The 20,881-nt window shown below is 35.3% G+C and overlaps 1 protein-coding gene across 4 annotated transcripts in view; it reads right to left on the reverse strand.

Moving 5' to 3' along the window:
• Positions 1-20,881, reverse strand: part of MLLT10 (MLLT10 histone lysine methyltransferase DOT1L cofactor) — a 123,817-nt gene that overhangs the window by 81,341 nt on the left and 21,595 nt on the right. For all 4 annotated transcript variants that reach the window (XM_059476145.1, XM_059476129.1, XM_059476121.1 and 1 more), the window contains 3 exons: positions 19,934-19,988; positions 7,356-7,465; positions 1,083-1,186 (listed from right to left, as the gene is read on the reverse strand). In XM_059476145.1, the coding sequence (XP_059332128.1) occupies positions 1,083-1,186; positions 7,356-7,465; positions 19,934-19,988 (269 nt within the window). The remainder of the gene's footprint in view (positions 1-1,082; positions 1,187-7,355; positions 7,466-19,933; positions 19,989-20,881) is intronic.

Genomic DNA, 20,881 nt, shown 5'->3' on the forward strand with positions numbered 1-20,881 from the left:
TACATGGTATGCATGCTTTGAGAAATACAATCCATTTTCACCATAAAAAGAAACTTGACATTGATCACATCCAATGAAAACTCAGATGCTTATGAAAGAATAAAACCTGCAAAGCAGTCAAGCAATTTTAAAAAAATGAAGAGTTGCCAAGATTATCAGCAGCAAAACAATGGAATTAAACCCTTCAAGATCTCCACAAGACATACAAATCATCACTTGGGTACACTAAAGAAAATACATTTTACTCGTCATGAAGCAGCATACCAGGGCAGTCACAAACAGGTAAATCCACAGATTATACAGCTAGACAGCCTAGATAAATCTGCCCGCTACTGTAAAATAACTCCTGTTGAAATTGAAGAAACAAATAATGCCTGCAAATTTTGGAGTGGAACTCTTTTTGCTTCCTTTTACCTGTTGCATGTGGTTTAATCTAAATATCCAGTCTCTTTTAGAAGTCCATAAAGTGAAGCAAACATCTCCTGAATGCAAGGAAAACTAAATATCTTAAAGTGAAATGAATCAGATGGTGGAGGACACAGCTTTTTTTCCTCCAGCAGTAACACATGAAATCTGAATAGTTCAGGATGATCTGTATCATTTAGATAAAACCAGTGAAGTGAGTTACTCCCCAATGTTTGGAAATCCATACTGGAAAGGGTGAGTCTAGTGCCTTTTACATACAGCTCAGTCATTTTCCCAATGATTTACCAAAAGTAAATATCAAAATCAGTTAGCAGGCAATGCTAAAAAACAATGCCCTCATACTCCCATATCCTATTAAACATCCTCTAAGAAAAATAAGCTAAGACCAAGAAAAAAACTCCAAACTCCCCTATACTTATTCCCAGGAGCACACACCATTTAATACCACCCAAGGGAGTATTATCAGACTGTTTCTGCATCTCACAGCAAAATCTATGCTGCCACTGCCATATTGTTAGGAAACACTATTATAAAAACAAACCACTTTGCTGTATTTCTTTACTCAAAAGATGTTCTAAATAAGGAGCTTATTCATTACACTGTGTGAATTGATTCTTTCTGAACATCAGAGATATTAAATAATAAAATATACTTACCATGTTACGTGAAAAGCTTGTCGACATCCATGTTTATTACATGTCATACAAGCACCAGTGGCTGCTTTACTTTCTCTGCCTTGTTCATCACAAATATAGCATGTCTATCAAAGAGAAAATACTTAATTGATAAGAAGTATACAAACAAATTCTGTGTTACAGGAGATCCTAGGCTGAGAACTACTGGATTTTGCAGCTAAGCTGGTTTAAGAACTTCTTTATGAAAGTCTAATCATGCTTGTTAGCAAAAGGAGATCAACCTGGTAGACTCCTGGGATTTGTGTAACACTTCACCAAGGTTAAGGCAGTACAATTACTAATTTGCTTACATTTCATACCATTGTCAACCAGCCAAAGGGTTAAACAGCCAAGGGTTAGTAGCATTAGGCTTCCCAACTGTCCTTGCTTTCAAGTTTGCATTTATGTCCTTATAAGTCTCAATCATTTTCATATTCATTTAATATAACCTGTATTTGTGGAATTCAGAAACATCAGACTGAGTGCCTAATGGTATAATATGCCATAGGGTGTGTAAATACATATATATATATATATATCTACACAATTACAAAAAGCCTGCAAACTTGGAATTTTATTTGTACATTTGGTGCAAAGAATTTTCCAAGTGTCATAGCATGTTTCAATATTCATATGATGCTTAGCTACTTTCAATTAAATTGGTGTTTAACCAAACTCTGCATTGTTTGGATGACTACTTCAGTATGACTTGGACAGCCCTATAAACATCTTATAAATTAATCCATCAAGAACCTTCTGTAAAAAAGCTTGAATGAGTATACCAAACACATTCCAACCTCCAAAACAAGCTATTTAGTACCTGGAAATCTTTTCACAGCATTTCTAAATTTATGTCTTTTACTGGGATGCCATGGCAATTTTTAATCTTTTCAAAAACATTCTCAGTAAAACAGAAGAAAGAAATTTTAAATATCCAAATTCTTCCTCACTATTCAATACTACTTCTTTTTTTAAACAAGTGGCTGATAAATATGGATACATACTGTAGGAAGCTTACTACTATAAAAGTATCACTACAACCTCTCACCAGCATTCCAAGGAGAAACATCAAGCAAAACTAAATCGCTTTTCACTTTTTCTGTCCTAATTACTGAAAGAGCATTCAGAGAGATTCTATATAATATCACATTCATGTGTAAAATTTAACAATTTTAGAAGATATTCTTAATGAAAGTATCACCCAGTAGTGAGGTGGATTAAATGTTTGTTTTAATATGAGAACTGTACTGAGTATTAAACATTAAGAACATTCCTACCTCTGTAGAAACCTCATTATAAGATCTTTAATGAGAAAAGAGAAACTTCTTTATGCCAAAAAATAAAATTATCTCTATTTTAATTGACTAATAATTTTATAACAACCTCCTTTCAGTGAGGTAAAGAATGAGTAGAATAATAAATGCAAACAACATCAATCATGGGTAGCAGAAAACATAGTGGAAAAAAATGGACCAGGAGACCACTGAAATTTTTTTAAAAATTTATATAATGCAAAACCAGTCTTAAACAGGAAAATGAGTGAAATTCTGAGATCAGAACAGCCTGTTACAGAGGTTTTAAGAACAACATTTAACAGGAGGTGTCAGCTAACTAAAGCATTTTTGTTTATAAGCAAGACTTGAAGGTAGGAGAGTTATTCTTGTACAGTTTCCACACTACTTTAAAAGCTAATATATCCTAAAATCATACCCTATAACCTAACATTTAAAAGATCAGAAAGGGGATAATCCTACTTAATTCTTTGCCTTGCTTCTTTTGTACCTCAAGGTGGTGAACACTGATAATTCAGTTGTTTGACAGGGTCTGAGACTGGCTGCTTTTTAGCTTTCCATACCATGACCTGACACATTTAGATTTTAGGAATGAACAAGGTCATGATCTATCAACCTCATCTGAGTCACTGTATTAAATGTAAGTAACTTCAAAGTAAGATACCTCTATAAACAGAGAGTTCAATAAACCCCATAAAACTCAATCTCCAATTACTTTCTGGTTTTTTCAGAGTTTTGTTTCAAGTTCTTACAGTTTTTTTCCTCATTGAAAAAAAGCAATACAAGCGTTCCACTTAGTAGAGATGCAGAGTCCCATCTTTCAGTATTTACCCTACATGTAGGGTCTCTGTTTGGGGACCTCTTGGAGCAATTTACAGTAAAATTACTAAAAAATGACTACAAGCTACATTATTAACAAGTTTAAATGCAACATGGTGGACTGACTACTCATTTTAAGAAGCTCAAAGAACTTTCCTGCAATAGTCATGAGAAGCATTAAACCTGTTTCCTAGTATTCCATACGAAACAGGGACAAAGAAGGTTCCAACAGACAGTAAGTTCTTTACAGCTGAGCTTCTCATATTTGTACCTTCTCTTAGACACACAAACAATCCCAGAAGCCTGAAAACCTTTGCCTTTCTTTCACAAAGGAAGACTTGCATGTATTTGGAAATCCATACAAATGCTACACCTCTGAAGCCTCTGAAATGTGGAAGTTTAAAACTGTGTCCTACCACCCACAGCTGCACTCTTCTTCAAAGCTCTTAAGGGAAGAGAGTACTCTCCCAAATTCACTGGAAAGAAGCAAAAGCTTTTGATTCAGCAAGGAAATTTTACTCAGAAACAGAACAAATATCTTACTTCCTTTAAAGGCAAAATACATATTTTGCACAGCTGTCTTTATGTTGCTGTCAGTATTTTCCCCTCAAAGATTCAAAGTGTAAACCTTCTTTGCAAAAGCAGACAGAAGGGAAAATGAGACAAAAACAATTATAAAGCAAAAAGTGATTTCAGAAATATTTTACTCTAACAGCTACCCAATGGCATTCTCTGAGCACAAAATCAAACCTAGGAATTGTACAGAAATTTCTCATTGTTGCAGCAAGTACTGAAAGAAAAGTTTGCCAGCTGCATTCACTACAAGGCAAATGAAGAAACTCCAAATGCACTTATCTTTAAATTAGTTCTTAAAAGACATTACTAAAAGCAGTAATTATATAAAATTATCACATAGTTTCAAATGAACCTAAAAGAGACAAAAGAAGCTGACATAAAATAAATATATATTATCCATGCATAACCATCCAAGGAATAAGAAACACCTAGTTCTGAAAAGAAGAGCAACTAATAGCCCACTTCTTTTTTGGAAGCAACAATGTAAGAAGAACTTTCCTAATAGCCAACCCATTAATCAAACCATTCAGTGGATTCATTCTGTAATGTGATGGTTTTAATCCCTGAAACAGGCAAACTTCAGGGAAATAGCAGCCAAATATCTCTATATGGACAAGCCCCATGCTTTGGTATCTACAGCATTTCTTCTTGCATTTAAGATTACTGTACTTGGTAATACTGCATATTATAATATATTTATATAATATAAATATATTTGCACAGTATTATAATTATATTATAATTATAATACTGTGCAAACAAGTGCACAGGGAAAATTCCAAACATTAAATTAAGTACTAAGTCCTGGCAAAACTTCAAAAATATTTATTTTAAAGACTACAGTATAATTTCTCCCTCATGGTAATTTTCTTTGGCCTCTATTTTCCCCCAATTCTATATGCCAGTGTTCTATGTGTATCCAGCCATGCACAGAGAATCATTCAGAACTTCACAGGAAATAATATCTTATTTAAAATCTCCTATCCCAACCTGAGCTGACAAACAGAATGAAATTATCACTAAGCCTCTCTAAGAAACAACTCCAGTCATTTTTTCCTAATTACATGTTTACATTTGTTCTCAATGTGCAACAAATGTTTCAAGAACTGTTTGTCATACCTATTTCTCAAAAAAAAAGCTTTTCTTTCCATTTTTACGCAAATTAATAAAGTCAGAGTGAAATGCTTTACAAAATTTCTGATCTAAAAAAAGTATCATTTAAATAAACACAATTTATCTTGAATAGCAATAGGAGTAGAAGGTGAAATTACTGCAAGCTACATGAAAAGGGAACTAATAGTTTTACTGATTTGGGGGGATATTGCTCAAGAACAGCCTACTTGGGAAGCGATGGCAGTTTAACCACAGCAGTGCCAAACTCAGCAGCAGCTACAGACTTAGCCGGAGTTGGGAGTTCCCTGCCAGCCAACACTTCTCTAAATTCAGTACTGACACAACCAGACTGCTGCTGGCTCTGCAGTGTGATTGCTTTCAGAAGGTTTGCTGGAGAACTGCAGTATAACCATTTCTTGGATTCCCCTGACACCCACAGCTGCTATCTCCCTGACCCAAAAAGACCAAACAATGACAGTGAAATCTGAGTTCTGTAAAAACAGGGAACAAAAATAATATAATTTGCAGGCTAGGGGTGTGACCCCAAACTTTGGCATTTCTGACACTGATCTCATTGTACTTCATAATAAACCATAGTGGCCTGATGAAAAGTAGTTTTAGGCTGACTGCTAACATGGAAAATAGACCTCAGTCAGAACACCTGCCCAGAGCACAGAGAACTAAGAGCTGGACAACACCAGGAACTCTCTCTACATTAACTATCTAGTGACTATCTAGTGAGAAAGAAAAACACACTAAGTACCAACAATGGAAACTAGAATTTTAGTAGCAAACACAACTGTATCTTCAAACATTTAGAACAAGAACTGTTTGAGAAAGAAGAAACTTAAGTTATGATGAAAAGGAATTAATAAAGACTAAAGAGAGAGACAAACAATGGATTTTGTCAACAAGTAATAGTAAAAGATGCAGAGTACATTTTTTGAAGTTACAAGGATTTACTCATCCAATATCCAATTACCATCAATGGAAATAGTGCAAGATAAAACAAAATTCAAAGTGTTCCATGAAATTTCTGAAGGACATTAAGGGAGAAACACTACCAATTAAAAGAAAATTATGACTGACTGCTATTCAAGGAAAAAGAAAACAGATGTTCTGTTTCCTCAGAATTGAGGAGAGAGAGGAAATAAACTCATCAGTTATAGGAAATCTTTAGTGCTTTGTGCCCAAGCAGAAACATTTTATTAGCTCTGTACTGAATCTCGTTGCTGCATGTTCTTGTAAATGCAGAGGGAAGCAAAGAGTAAGATGCCAATAGAGATGCTCAGACAGTAATGAGAAAGCTTAAGAAAAACTCAGATTTGACTCCTGGTTTTTCAGCTACACTGGTAAATAAGATGGACAAAACGCATTGACAGCAACTGGAGAAAGTGAACAGAAAAGGAAAAGACCAAAGAATGAAAAAAGGAAAAAGGCTAGAAACATTGGGGGGGAGACCATAAATCAAAGATGGAAACTTGGAAAGGGGATGTGGGGGTTGTGAGAAGTCACAGAGGCGACGTGAACAGGGACTGGTCTCCCTGTAGGAAGAACACAAGAGGAGATGTATGCCTTTTTCTTCTTTCTCTTTTTCATAACACAGTCTATTCCTACTTTATTCCATTGTCCACAAGCTACCATAAAATAAAGTAAAAAAAAAAAAAAGAAACTAGAGGTTAAAAGAACAACACAAGAAAAATATGTAACACAACTAATCAGAAATTCAGACAGTTTGCATCTGCAGAAGGGAACATAGAAAAACCAATGTAGTTAAGTGAGGAGAAAGTAACACAAGTGAAATAAGAAAAATGTAACTATCAATAAAGAACACTAATAACCTACTGGTTTATTGCTCTGCCTTTTTGGGCGTATTTTTTGTTTGAAGTCTCACCACACTTTATAAAACATTCCATCTCACTGACAATTACTTACAAGCATTCTCCTATAAGCAAAAAATGCTACTAAAGTGAATGTTGTTTGCAAAGGCAAAAGTCTGCAAGTATTTGCCTTAATATATTAGCATACCTCTCTGAACTAAAAGAAAGGTTTATAAACATATTTATGTTAATATCAACACTTAAAACACTGGGACTTTTGTGGTACTTAATAATAAAATCTCATATAAGCTGCAATAGTATTTTAACCTATAGAAAATATTTCAGATTCCTTTCAAAATAAACTGTTATTCAAAGATCATGGCATTTTCAATTAATGAAACAGTCCCTAATCTAAAGACTAATAAGACATGGCAGATAACCTTACAGCTTAATTTAATAATACAGTTTTCTTAATTCTTCAATTTATCATAAAGACATTGCAGAAAACTTACAGCATTACTGGAGACATTTAGGAATTTTATATAAAGTGCATTCTAAGAAGCATAGTTTAATATTATAAAATCTCAGAAGTTTTAAAATAAATACATTAAATGTAAAAAGACATAGAATTATACCTTATTGTAACGATCATGAGGAACAGACTGCAACACGATAGGCTCCATTGTAGAAACATTTGCAAACTGCACCTCGGGAATGTACAGAGCACAAACCACATGAGCCCAACCTACAAAAAGTTATAATTGTGTTTAATGGTTTCTAGAAGCTTAAAGGAAATTTCAATGTAGTACAATTACAGTACAAAGAACCTTTTACAATACTTTTTTTTTCCACAAACTACTTTAACTGTTTAGAATATTAAGGACATAAATTACACTTAAGTTATGTTTACATTTCATTTCTGTTATCCAAAGTTTAGATGATCAGTAATACATTTTTTAATGCAGTCAGAGAGAATTTATATATGTAATACTCCATGAAATTCAAATACTAATGATTTATACAAACAGTGACACACAAACAGAAAAATTATTATTTTAATTTCTTGGATTAATACAGTCATTGCATAAAAACTACTACTCCAAGTCCTGCAAAAAGGAAGCAGCATCTGACCAAACCAATATTCTTACAAGCATGGCATCATAGAAGACTTCTGTGTATAAATTTTTTAAAAAACCTCATTCTGATTTGAATAGACTCTTGTTTCTTTCTGTAGATAGAAACTGTGCAACACATATGCACACCCTCACATCCCCTCTACGCTATCTCTTGCTTTTCCATTTATAAAGTTGTGGCCAACTCGTTTTTTCATAGGAATACAAATACCTATATCCAGTCATATTCTAATTTATTACATTGGGATCAGTAAATAGTTAGTTACTTACCATACTGTACTTTAACAACATTTTAAGAAAGCCAGCATTCTGAATTGTCTGGCATTTGGTTGGATGGAGGTGGGGGTAAATTCAAAGTCAGAAACAAACCTACGAATTGGAAGCCTTTTTTCAACAGAGATGCTGAGAGCTACTGGTTTGTTTCAGAGGAGAACCATATGCCATAACTGTAGATTTGCTGCTACATAGTTAATCCAATATATTGCTTTAGTGACATGAATAATAGAATTATTACAAGTGTCATCATCTCATCCAGAAGTGAATTTGGTGCAGCTAATCACCTGGTATAAATTCTTTTCTTTCCCACGAGGAAAACTAAAGTCTCTTTTCACAAGACCCTCAGTAAACTTTAAAAATAATTCTGCTTTTCTCCTACCCAGGCTTACTTGTATGCAAACATTAAGGACATAAAATGACAGACTTAAATAATTAGATAATCTAGCAGGTTATTAGATTAGGCAAGCAAAGTAAATTATCATTGTGCAAACACATGCTATAATAAAAATAAAAACAACAACAATAATAAACCCCCCCCAAAAAACAGAAAAAAATTTAAACACAAACCCCCCCATTTACTGTCTCACTGCAAACTTTTCAGAGCTTTCATCTTGGATTTTCTGTTTTCAACTACTCTACAGAATCTAAAAGGTCTTAATTTCTTCACTGAACTGTACTGACTCTTAAACTGAGCTAAACACAAAGCTGTGCTTGCTCACAGTGGTATTGTTGAGACTCAGGAATGGCATTTAGAAGAAAAAGCACATACGCAATTCCAGATACTTTTCTTAAAGCACCAACCTTCTCCAGCTCCTGCCAAGGGATCTGGTGTTTCCCCTCTCCATTTACTAAACTGGTAGTTACAATTTCTATGAAAAATGCAAAGTGCACACACACACACAACAGTTACAGTAACACTACACATATCCTTCTAGTGTTTCAGCTGCTACTAAATGCAATATCTGTGCTGCTCCCTAACTTTATTCACAAACAGTCTTTAGAATTATTCTGTACAGAAAAGGCATGAGACTAATAAAAGTGTAGAGTAAAAAAAAGTATAAACGGACAACTTGAGCTGCTTTTAAAACCTGTTTCAAGAGACCATTTTAAAATTATCATTAACTGACAGACTAAGGGGAAAAAACTATAAAAAACACAACCTTTTTTGTTCACTTGTCTACTTGAAATATCTTCAGGGAAAGTGTTTATAAGGGCTTTTCTAAGAATTGCAAACTGCCTCAAGCCAGAATCATCTTACTAAAGACAAATAAATGTTAGTATGGTGTTAATGATGAATATTTATCTTTAAATGTTCTCTCAAAAAATTAACTCAAATAGAAACACCATTTATCTAATAAAGCCATTAAAACAATAAAAAATGACACTGAAATTTTGAAAAAAATAAACCTTCTTCAGTTGGCTACACATAATCAGATGGCAAAAGCTTTTCCTCATATGCAATTAAGTCTGTACTCTAGTTACAGTTACATATAACGGAAACTTATTATGTAAATACACAAAATATACTAGAGACATTGGGGGGGAAATCACTTACTAAAGTGAACTGAAATTTAGGTAGGTAAAGAATTTTTACTATAAGGAACCAGTTTCAGGTTTAATGGAAGAGTGCTCCACCACTACACCACTATCCAAAAAAAAAAAAAAAAAAAAAAAAAAAAAAAAAAAAATCAAAACACTACAATACATTCCTATTTACAAATAGGAAGTACACATCCAAGACAGCTGCGGCCAGTAACAGGCTTTTAACTTTCATGAGACCAAACCCAGGATCTATATAATGAAACAAATGAAGCACCACAGCACACTAAAACACTTTTTGAGCATATGTTAATAAGTGCCCACAGAATTGAGGACAAGGGACATTTTCCATTGGTTTCTATCTGGCACCTTCAGATGCCAGATTACCTGGCCTTGTTGGAAAATCACAAAAATATAATAAATCACAATAATGTCCAACAATAATTTAACCAGAGGGGTGGTTGCAGCACCCTTATGTTACCAGCCTCAAATGCCTACACCAAAAAAAAAGCCTAACGCCAGCACCAGCATGCACTTGGATTCAAGACACCCTGTACACAAGTTCTTAAATATTCTTTTGTCCAAAGTTTAACTAGTGAATAAATACAGAATTGTGAGAGAGCAACACTCAGCTGACCTGAAGTGTCAAGGAGAGTTCCCTTTAGGAAGAGTAAGGAAGATCCTTCCCATAACAAATGTGGTTAAGAACTGGTTGTCTAAAGGTCCTGTGCAATCTCCACAGAGAACTCAAGGTCTGTAGACTCCTCCACTAAACTTTTATACTTAAGGGAGGTCAAGAAGATTCCATTTTGCCATATAAGAACCAGACAGTAGGAGGAAAACAGAAAAAAGCAAACAAGAACCATTTTCCCAAGCATCACGAGAGTAGCCACTATAGCTACAAAGCAGAAGGAGAGAAGCACGGACACCTATAGCCCACACGTGAGAGGTGTCCTTGGTCCCACTGATGAGAGAACCAGCTACTAACCTACAAACAGTTTTACTTGTCATGTTTTGTTCAACTGAGAGCGTTTCTGACTATGTAACACAGTGCAAAAACACCTTCCTGATCCTCTGTTGACATTTCCTTCTGTTTTAGACAACTACTCAGGCTGAGCACAGGGCTCAGAGCTCCAGCAGAATAAAGGACCTATTGCCACGTTCGAAGTTGAATGCTTTTGTCTACTGTTTTCTACTGGATGATAACTGCTTTCTTTGTCTGCAGGGACAAAGAAACATTCTAAAGACACCCATCCAAACTGTACATAGAAGCCTGTATGAGAAGTAACCATTTAAAAGGATGTGTGGTATTTAAGACTACCTTAAAATACATAATTTTTCATTTACTCCATCTAAGCCATAAAGTTTGCACTATAAACTTCCTATTCAAATCACTTACTACATACATTATTCTAGGGCAATTAAAATTTCATCAGCAACTATACACCTTTTCCCTCCTTCTCATCCAGGAATAAAAAAAACATCACTAAATCCAGTCCTTTTAAGCTTTACCAATGTATAAGTATGAAAAATACCATTGTATACCCATGTTTTAGATTATAAAATAAAAACTCCAACAGCACTGTTATACACATACAAAAACATTCTCCCTAATTTCTGTTGCAACTGAAACTATTTTATCAACTTTCCTCTTCACCCAAACATTGCACAGAAATAACAGCAAGATATTCCTATTTTTTCTTAACTGTTTTCCAAATTTAGCCAGGAACTCAGGAGATTTTTGAGATCACTTTTGTCCCAAATGTGTTCATTAAACCCATCCCCATAAACGATATAATTTACTCTTTAAATCAATTATAAGCTTCCATTCACTTGTGTATGATTTGAATCCAGACAAATGGCCACAGACTATTACTTGCCTTTTTAATTTCACTTATGAAACTTGCAGTAATTGCTAACAAACTCTTACTATCCCCACTGAACTCCTTATATCTAATTTACTTTTGGTTTCATCTCACTTTAAGGACAACTTTAACTGGAAGAAATGGCAGGACACGTTGTTGCAAATAGAGATACTGTCAGCTTGCAAAATGTTGTTAAAATTTTCCCTTATATTCAGATTTTTTTTATTTCATTTATTTTTCAATCTTTGAAACAGTGGCCTTTTGACATATGTGCCTTCTCAATAATAGTATTCTTACCAGATAATATTGGTTGTCTTGCTTACTTTAAAATAAACTTAATTTCTTGTTTTTAAACTAGAAAGCCTAAGAAACACAGCATAAGGATTCAAATTAGCCATCGAGTTTGCCTGTTTCTGTGCACTCTTACTAGAATTGTTTTCTCTGAAACTGCTGAAGAAAACCCCTCAGGCTACCACAGGGCTGACACATTCACTGCCTCTTTTGCTTCCAAAAAACCCAATATTCTACAACAATCAGTGTCTCCATCCAGAGACTGTAAAACATAGTTTTTAATTTTTATTTGTTGGTGATAGACAAAGTTAAAAATACTTACTTCAACTGCACTTTCAAGATCAGTAACTTTGGGAAATGTTGCTTACCGTTTACAAAAAAATCCAGGGTGCTTTCTAAGAAAACATCACACAAATATAACTAAGGCATTTTCCTTTGGAAATATCTTAGAAAAAAAATTCTACCAACTTTCAAACAACATAAAAAACCACATATAAAGCAACTCTGAGATATTCTTTGATAACACTAATGAAACCAATTTTTTCCAATATCAAAAATTGAAATTCATGCTGAAAAGTCTTCAAAGTTTAAATACACCATATGAGACTTGCAGCATTTCATTTAAATGCATTTTTACTTTGATTTTTCTCAGAAAGACACACTATTGAGTTTCGCCACTTTTTACATTTCATTCTAGTTCACAAGACATGTCATTACCACCACAGAATCTATCCAAATGTTACCAGTCATCACTCAGATTTTTATTTCTTGTGCCCTACTGGTTTTTAACTCAGTGCAAACCTAGCAGTACATACTTAGCAGGCAGAATTTTAATGTATGTTGCTCACTAACGTTCAGAGTAACAAAGCTCAGACTTCAGACTCCTAGCTGAAAATAAATAGTTAAGCTGTTATCCCAATGTGACAGAGGAAAGTAATTCCTAGCAATTCTACCATCAGCAAACACAATACTATTGTCAACAAAGAGCTCTATAATTAGAACTAAACTCTACCAAAGTAAATTAACAAAGAAAATCCAGGAAGATAAATAATACACAGTATGTTACCCATCTAACTAAATTTTTGCCTTTACAACTACTACTTAATTGCCAAAAATTTGATTCATAAGCACCTTCCTCATAAATAAACTCATAGTACTTTTAAACTGCCTTCCAGTGCAAGTTTTCAAGCCTTGTTTTCATCATCTTTGACTTCACAATAAAATAACAGCAACAAACATATAATCCATCCTACCATCCAGAGCAAGGGAAGCCCACGCCCAGCTGATGAACTACGAGCCACAGTCAGTGCTGAAGCTGTGCAGCAGAGCACTAAGGCACTGGAGAGACCAGAATTGTGAAGCCACACTGAACTCCAGCCACAGGACCAGCCTGGTAGCACAAGAGCTCTGGGATATTATCACTGTCCCCAAACCATGCAGCAATGTCAGAGCAAAATTTGTTTATGCATTCTAAGCTCCTAAAGAGTCCATTACATTTCATTAAAGAAATCTGACTTTGTTTGTAACTACAGCTCACGCCCAAACCAAGAGAATGTATGTATTATTCTAGCATGGAAAAAATGAAAAAACCTTTATTGGAATGTTAGTTTCTTATGGGGGTTGCTTTAAGTTGTCAATTAGGATAATTAGGATATACCTCAATCCATTTCAGCTGCAGACTGTCACTGAAAAGCAGGATCTCACCTTACTGTTCACTTTCAACTGTACATCCTTGTCCTCTCCTTGCAGTATGAGTTTGCTGTGTAGCAGGGCAAATAATTTTTTTCATTCATTTCATTACTAATTTGTGGGAAACTTAATAGTTTACCTTTGAGCAAGATGAGTCAATGGTTTGAAGCAGTCCACACTGAGGTCACATGATTATCACACACAAAACCATCAGTGCAGAAACACCAGTCAGGGGAAAACCACAGTCCCCTCCTTTCAGCAGAGGTCAACAGCTGTCCTAGATTACATGAAATTGCACCCTCCATTTCCACAACTATCAGATCTGCTGACTGACCCAAAGGCTGAGCTCTATCCAGCTCTGCTGGATTCACCTTTCAAACGTGTACTTAAGACCATTACTGTTACTCTTTGCCAAAGGGAAAGATTAAGCACTATTTTAAACCTTTAGTTAAGTGTCTCCTCATTAAGACATTCCATCCCTGCTCTTCCTTTCCTGTTAAAGCAAGAAAACTTGCAGATAAGAAATCTGTCAGCTGAAGTTACTGTCTTTTCCTTATTCTATTGAATAAAGATTTAGAGTTTGCTATAGTTAATACAGCATTATTCATATTATATTGTTTGATCCACTCTTTGAAGAGGGGTAAAAAGAAGGTGCCACACTAACCATTACAGCTCTCACTGTTGTGGTTGATAGCCAACCTCCTCATTGGTATAGAATGGACAATTTGTTTAAAAGGTAAAATAAATACTATTTGTCTATGAAGAAAAAGGCTTCATCCTACAAAGTCCTACTACTGAATTTCACAAAATACTCCATTTAGAAAAATCTGAACCTCAAGTAAAGGATTGATTTGTTTCGAATTGTCACTCTGCAGGACAACAAATAGTTTGTTTTCAAAACAGCTACAGATGAAATTCCACTGGTCCACTGAATAAGCTAATAGCTTTAATAATTTTATCTGGCATGCTATGGAATTATTGAGTTTCTTCCACCTCTCTTAAGAAATCCTTTCATACAACAAAAGGAAGAAATATGTAAATAAGCACCTAAAATTTTATTTTTAAAGTTTCTACATATACACTCTGATTAACAGTAATATAAATCATAAATACACAATACTTTATATGGTATTGCAATAATTTCTATTAATGCAGTATTTTAAATTTATTATCTTTTTTTCTCTTTTCCAGTAAAAAAAAAAAAATACACACACTGTTGTAAATCTGCTCAAAAAGGCCAGAACATTTGTAGGTAAGCACTTGCAAAATGCATACATCTCAGTGTGTACATATAACATTATACCATCCACATTCTTAGACATTAACACCAAGAAAACTCATCAGAACAGTAAACCAGACAGTGAGATTCTGATAATAACAACAGCAACAGGAAAGCCTAGCATATAATGTTTTTATAGACTTGGGAGATCCTGCCACTAAGCCAGGGGGTGGGAAGAGAGTCTGGACCATGACATAAAACCACCACATTGTTCGCTGGCCTTTCCCCAAGCAGCTGCATGAAAGAAGTCTTGGTGAAAAGTCATACAAAGAATGCTGTTACACAGCATTCCTGATCATCATCCACTGGAATCAGATTTCAAAGTAACAACTTGTATAGCAAAATCAAACCTTTTAAGCTTGCAGAAAATTGTGGAAAAAGATTACTGCAAGAAAACTATTTAAATGCGAGATGCACTACATTAGATACAAGTAAACAATTTGCTTAGAAAAGAGAATGCATACTCAGTACTGTGACAAGATAAAAGAACTCGGATTCAAAAAGCTATAATCAGTCCAAATGGTCATGATTTTACTTCCTCCTCACTGAGTGTCAAAAATCCAAAGGAAATTACTGCAACAGTTTAGGAAATATTACTGAACTGAAAGGCCCAAAACTGTCAAATGCCAACAGTTCTCAAGCATTTTCAAACAAATGCTCACTTGTTATATCTCTGTTTTTCGAAAAATGTGTTTATATTTTATCCAACTACTAATCCACTTACCAATCCACCAAGCTAAAGGAAAATTAATCTTTCAATAGCCTTCTTACTTGTAAGACAGCAAATCAAAAAGCAACTCATGTACACATCAGGTTTTCTCATTTTAAAAAACTTTTATATTTAGTCATGTTTAAAACCACAACATGAACATGAAAACCAAATTCATCAAGGAATTCTGTCAACAAATATATTCAGAAAGAAAAGTTGCTTTTTCAATTCAATCTTCCTTTTCTACTTTTAGTATCAATAAGGAAAGAATAAATAAAAATTAAAAAAAAAGAGGTAATAGCCTAACAGAGTTTATATAATTCCAGTCTCTGAACACAGGAAAAGTCTTCATGTTTATGTAAAAACCAAGTCCAAATGCAGGAAGGATTATTTTTTGTTCACAAAACTTAAGCATAGCCCTAAGACAATCATAGGTATTAGGCAAACAAAGTATTAAAACTTATTCAAAGTTAATTCCTAAAATTTCTGACAAACATCCTACTCATAACTATGCAATGTCCTATTACTCTTAAAACTTAATTAAATCAAATGTATAGCTAAACACAGTCAACTCTTAACAATCCTTAGGACAGATAAACCCACTGACAGATAAGCCACACCACAGATACTAGTCCAGACTCCTAAATCTATTACATTATTCAGCTAAATCTAAGAGTATTGTTTCTAGGATCTGTGTAAGTGCAGGAGCAGAATGGCCATTTTCACACAGTGCAGAGCCTGAACAAGCACGTGCAAACTGACCCTAGCTGCTCCTGCCCAAGGTCACTTAAAGTCTCTGACAATGGAAAGCACAGGAGGAACACTGAAGCAGACTAGGACATATCCCACACAAATCCAGACTCAATTATCTTTTTGGGATCACTTCAGGTTCTGATTACAGCACCAGCAGCCACCAAGAACAGGCAGTCATCTCTGTACTCTCCTGCAAACCCAGAAAGGTTATGGGAAGAGGTATTGGAAAGGCAAGCACAGAATAACTGACCCTTGCCATCCCAGTTTGCAAATAGCAAGTATCAGATTTGATCAAATAAAACCATGAGGTAATAGGTTCAAAAGAAACTCATGGACACATCATACTGATCAGCCTTGCCACGCATGGACACTAAACTTATACCTTATACAGAAGGGAACACTTCAATAATGTGATGGACTCATCTTCCATCAAATACAAAAATACCATGTCTGGAGCAAGATGTCCCAAAGCATAAATGCTTGTAGGCTAGGAAACTATTCTGAGAAGGCACAGAAAACCCTTCTCAAGAATCTAGTTCATAAAGTCAAAGAGAGCAGGATAAATGTTGTTTGGCCTCCATGATATGTTCCTCTCCTATTACTATCTCAAGCTGTCACTTTTAAGTTCTCTGTAAAATCCTTGACAGTACTGCTCCAATAATGCTGTATTTCAGAAATCACTGAAAACTGTAATTCTGTATTTGCCATAGATGACACTAGAGGACACACATTAACCTGATAAGCACAACTAAGGCAGAGTCAAACTCCAAACAGAAATATAAAATCTAAAAAAAATAGTGATCTCTAAAAGGCCAGGTAAGCAGCAACAGGCCAGTAAAAGGAGGGGCAGCAGGAGGAAGAATGCACACAAAGGAACCTTGCACTATGTGGGGACGTGGGAGACAGGGACAAAAAACTCACAAAATACCAACACAACCACACCATATGCTACCAAAATATATAGCAAATTCATTATACTTATAGTCAGTTAATAATACTTCTAAACAACACAAGTTTGATTCCCAGACTACTGCCATACATGTAGTGCCTCAGAGATCTTAAAGGCAAGACAACACTGTTACAGAAGAGCCCTAAGATTAGGCTGCCTTCAGTTAGAGCTGTGCAAGTGACTCAAGACAGATCAGATAAAGGTTGCTGCTAAAAGAACCCTCCTGGCCATTCCCCCTATCAGCATCAGCATGGGCAGCTAGGGGAACTTTGCATGCAGCTGAAAAGGAATGGAGGGCAGAAAAAAAGGAAAAGTTTTAGAAACAAGTACCATCACAAAGGAGGAGGAAACAATGTATAGCAAGGACTCTCACTGCAGTAACAGCATCTTACTGCAGGTTATGAAAATCACAGAACGCTACAGTAAAAGCTCAGTAGCCCATTAATCTTCCAAACATAAAAGAAAATACAGTACCTTCAATGCCCAAAATACAGTCCTTCCCCTTATTATAAAGCAAATATCCAGAAGACTCTTAAAAGAAACCTACAGGAGCAGCAGGCCATCTATGGGCTAAGCAATCTGCATACTCAAAACAAAAAGCACTCTGTTTTTTTCTGGCTACAAGAAAAAAAATGAAGTTACTTGTTGCCAGAAGGCAGAAAGAAGAAAAACCTTCTACCACTGAGTTAAAATCAGCAATTTCTTCTCTTGTTCTGAAAAGCTAAGACCATTTAATTATCTCTATACTTTGTGAAAGACTGCATAATTACAAGTTTATAAAGCTAGATCCTTACAAGGTTTTACCAGAAATGTTTGTTTCTAAGTTTCTTCTCAAATATCTGCATCTTTTTATGATTCACTTGGCAACGAAAGGTGTAACAGCATTTTAAAAAAATAAGTATTAACCTACTGAAAACACCACTTCAACTGGCAAGCCCATTATCTGACCTTCAACAGTATTTCTTTAAGTCTAAAAATCTTCTGATACAATCTCGTTAGGCAACTCTATGAAAGGAAAATTTCAGGTAAGAATGCACATTTCTGAAATGCAACACCAGTCAAAGTGTTTTCCAAGGTGCACATCCTTCCATAAAGCTATTATTTAAAAAACATTTCGTCCACAAAGTAGAATTTGCTATTTTCAACACCATGGACACGATCTGTTACAGAGGCTGGGTGTTTTCATAAGAAAAAATAAATTCCTATGCCTCTCAGCTATGAAATATTCAGTATGAAGTTTTCACTGATGAAAACACTTGGGTATTAAAATTATAGTACAGTGTTATATCTTTGCATTGAAACTTAAAGCATTTCAATCTTATACAGTAATTCACTTTCAGACAAGAACTTATAATTACAATTAATAGGATGCTCACATCTTTGATGCACACTATCAAAGTAAGTTCTCAAGACTTCATGCTAAGAAAAAGTTTCAAGACCACCACAGCATAATAGCAAAGCATTCCCAAATACTACTTTAAGTATAAAACCAAAACACACTTCAGCTACTTCACACTTCACAAATTTTCCTGTATATTTCAAGATGTTTGAGGCTTTCTTGTTACTATTTCCTAAAAATAAAGTGTCCAGCTGCCATTTCTAAAGAAATTAATTCAACAGTTCACGTATTGACATGAGAGGAATAATAAAGAAGAGGAATAAGACTTAAGTACTGGGTATTAAGTTGAGTGATGTGTTGGAGTCAGTTGACACTAAAATGGTAAACCCAGAGCATATATATATATATATATATATATATATATATATATGAACAGAGCAGTCAAAGGTACACAAGGGAAAGGACAGATCAGCACAAACACGTGCAGGCCCTGTGTTCCTGCAACTCAACTGCAACAGAAATAGCAAAGCTGCATCAACACTATGTTAAGACAAATTAGGTAGAATATCATGTGCACAGCATAGAATCTGCAGAATACAATTTCCATAGACTGTCCAAGTGAATTCCAGAATACAGATCATACTTTCTCCTCTCACAAGAGAAAAGGCTCAGTATCAAAATGACCAGGCTATATACAGATAGATGATGGATGGGAATTTAGAAGTATCTACCAGAGAGAGAAGGCAGCATTCCAAAAGTGATTCAAAAGTTAAGTGAAATTTTACACTCATATTAACCCAGCTATTAGTATAAATATAATCAAGCCAGGATATCCAGTGGAGACTTTCTCTAGCAGTTCTACTCAGCAGGAGCAGAACTGATGATAACCTGAACAGTGAAATTAGAAAGATGCAAGGCAGAGGTAATCACTACTGCAACTTTCCAGCTCTAACTTCTTTGTAACAGAACCTATTAGTAAATCAGGCATGAAAGAGTCAACCTTTGAAAATGCACTGGTGCATTCAGTCTGGGCTATAGACATAAAAATTCCACTTTCCTCCATGAATGGTGCACTTTCAACAGCATTCTGTAATGCTCAGGCTCCAACTAAATACACATAAAATTCATCCATTTTACCCATTAAATCTTATGTTAAAATGCAGTTTTCCTATTGTAACTTTTTTCCTAAAAATGAAACCAAGAATAATGATAGATGTCCTCAAAGTAAATTGAACCTGAAGTGGACAAATAAGGGTTACTCTAAAACAGTTCTCTCTTTCCCAAGCAGTCAGTGTTTTCTTTTATGTTTAGGATCCCTATAATTTTTTTCCACAGATTTATTTCCCTCATACAAAATAAGAGAGATCACAAAAAGCAAGAATAAAACTTACCCCCATTATCTGTTCTCTTTAAAGCACCATCCTTATGAGGGCATAATTCACATCTCTAGGAAAAAAAGCAAAAGTAAAATAAAAAAATGGAATGATCACAGAAGCATTGAAAAAGAAACCACACACATTAAAACTGTTATCTGATATTAAGGAAGCAACCATTCTTTACAAGTGTATGGGTGTGTTTTCCCTTAACCTTTACTTGAATATTAATGTTATTTTGTGAAAAATAAAGCTTTCTCCTCCAGATCTTCAAACTATGACAGACATTAAAGCTACTTGCAGTTCCACCTGCAATTTTCTTCCTGGGTTTCACACCCGGGAATTCTGAAGAGAAGCCTCCAAAAACTACAGCACAGGGTGGACTTAAATACCAAGAAGCCTGGACAAAGTCCAAAAGTCCTTACTGTATTTCCTTGTCCTAGGCTCTCTGTATTGACCAAGATGGTCAATCATGAAGAAGCGCTGTGGATACGACCAGCACAGGTGCACACAGCTATGGCTGCCTACAGTCTCTGCTGGCTGCCACTTACCCTGAGAGACAAAAACCAAGCACACTTTCTGTCTCAGAAAAAGGAGGTCAGAAGCTGACAACTGTAGCAAAACTACACGTCTAGAAATAAGCAGTTTCATCACAAAATGACAGAATAAGCTGAGTTGCAAGGGACCCACAAGGTTCATCAAGGCCCAACTCTTAACCCTGCACATCACCACCCCAGGAGTCACCCCAATGTGCCTGAGAGTACTGTCCAAACACTTCTGGAACTCTGTCAGCCCTCCTGGAGCTGTGACCACTTCCCTGGGGAGCCTGTTACATGTACAACCACACTCAGGGTGAAGAACATTTATCTAATATCCAACCTAAACCTCCCCTGACACAACCTCAGGCCATTCCCTCAGGTCCTGTTATTGGTCACCACAAAGAAGAGATCAGTGTCTGATCCTTCT

This window comes from Ammospiza nelsoni, chromosome 1 (genome assembly GCF_027579445.1).
Source record: "Ammospiza nelsoni isolate bAmmNel1 chromosome 1, bAmmNel1.pri, whole genome shotgun sequence".
Lineage (NCBI taxonomy): Eukaryota > Metazoa > Chordata > Aves > Passeriformes > Passerellidae > Ammospiza > Ammospiza nelsoni.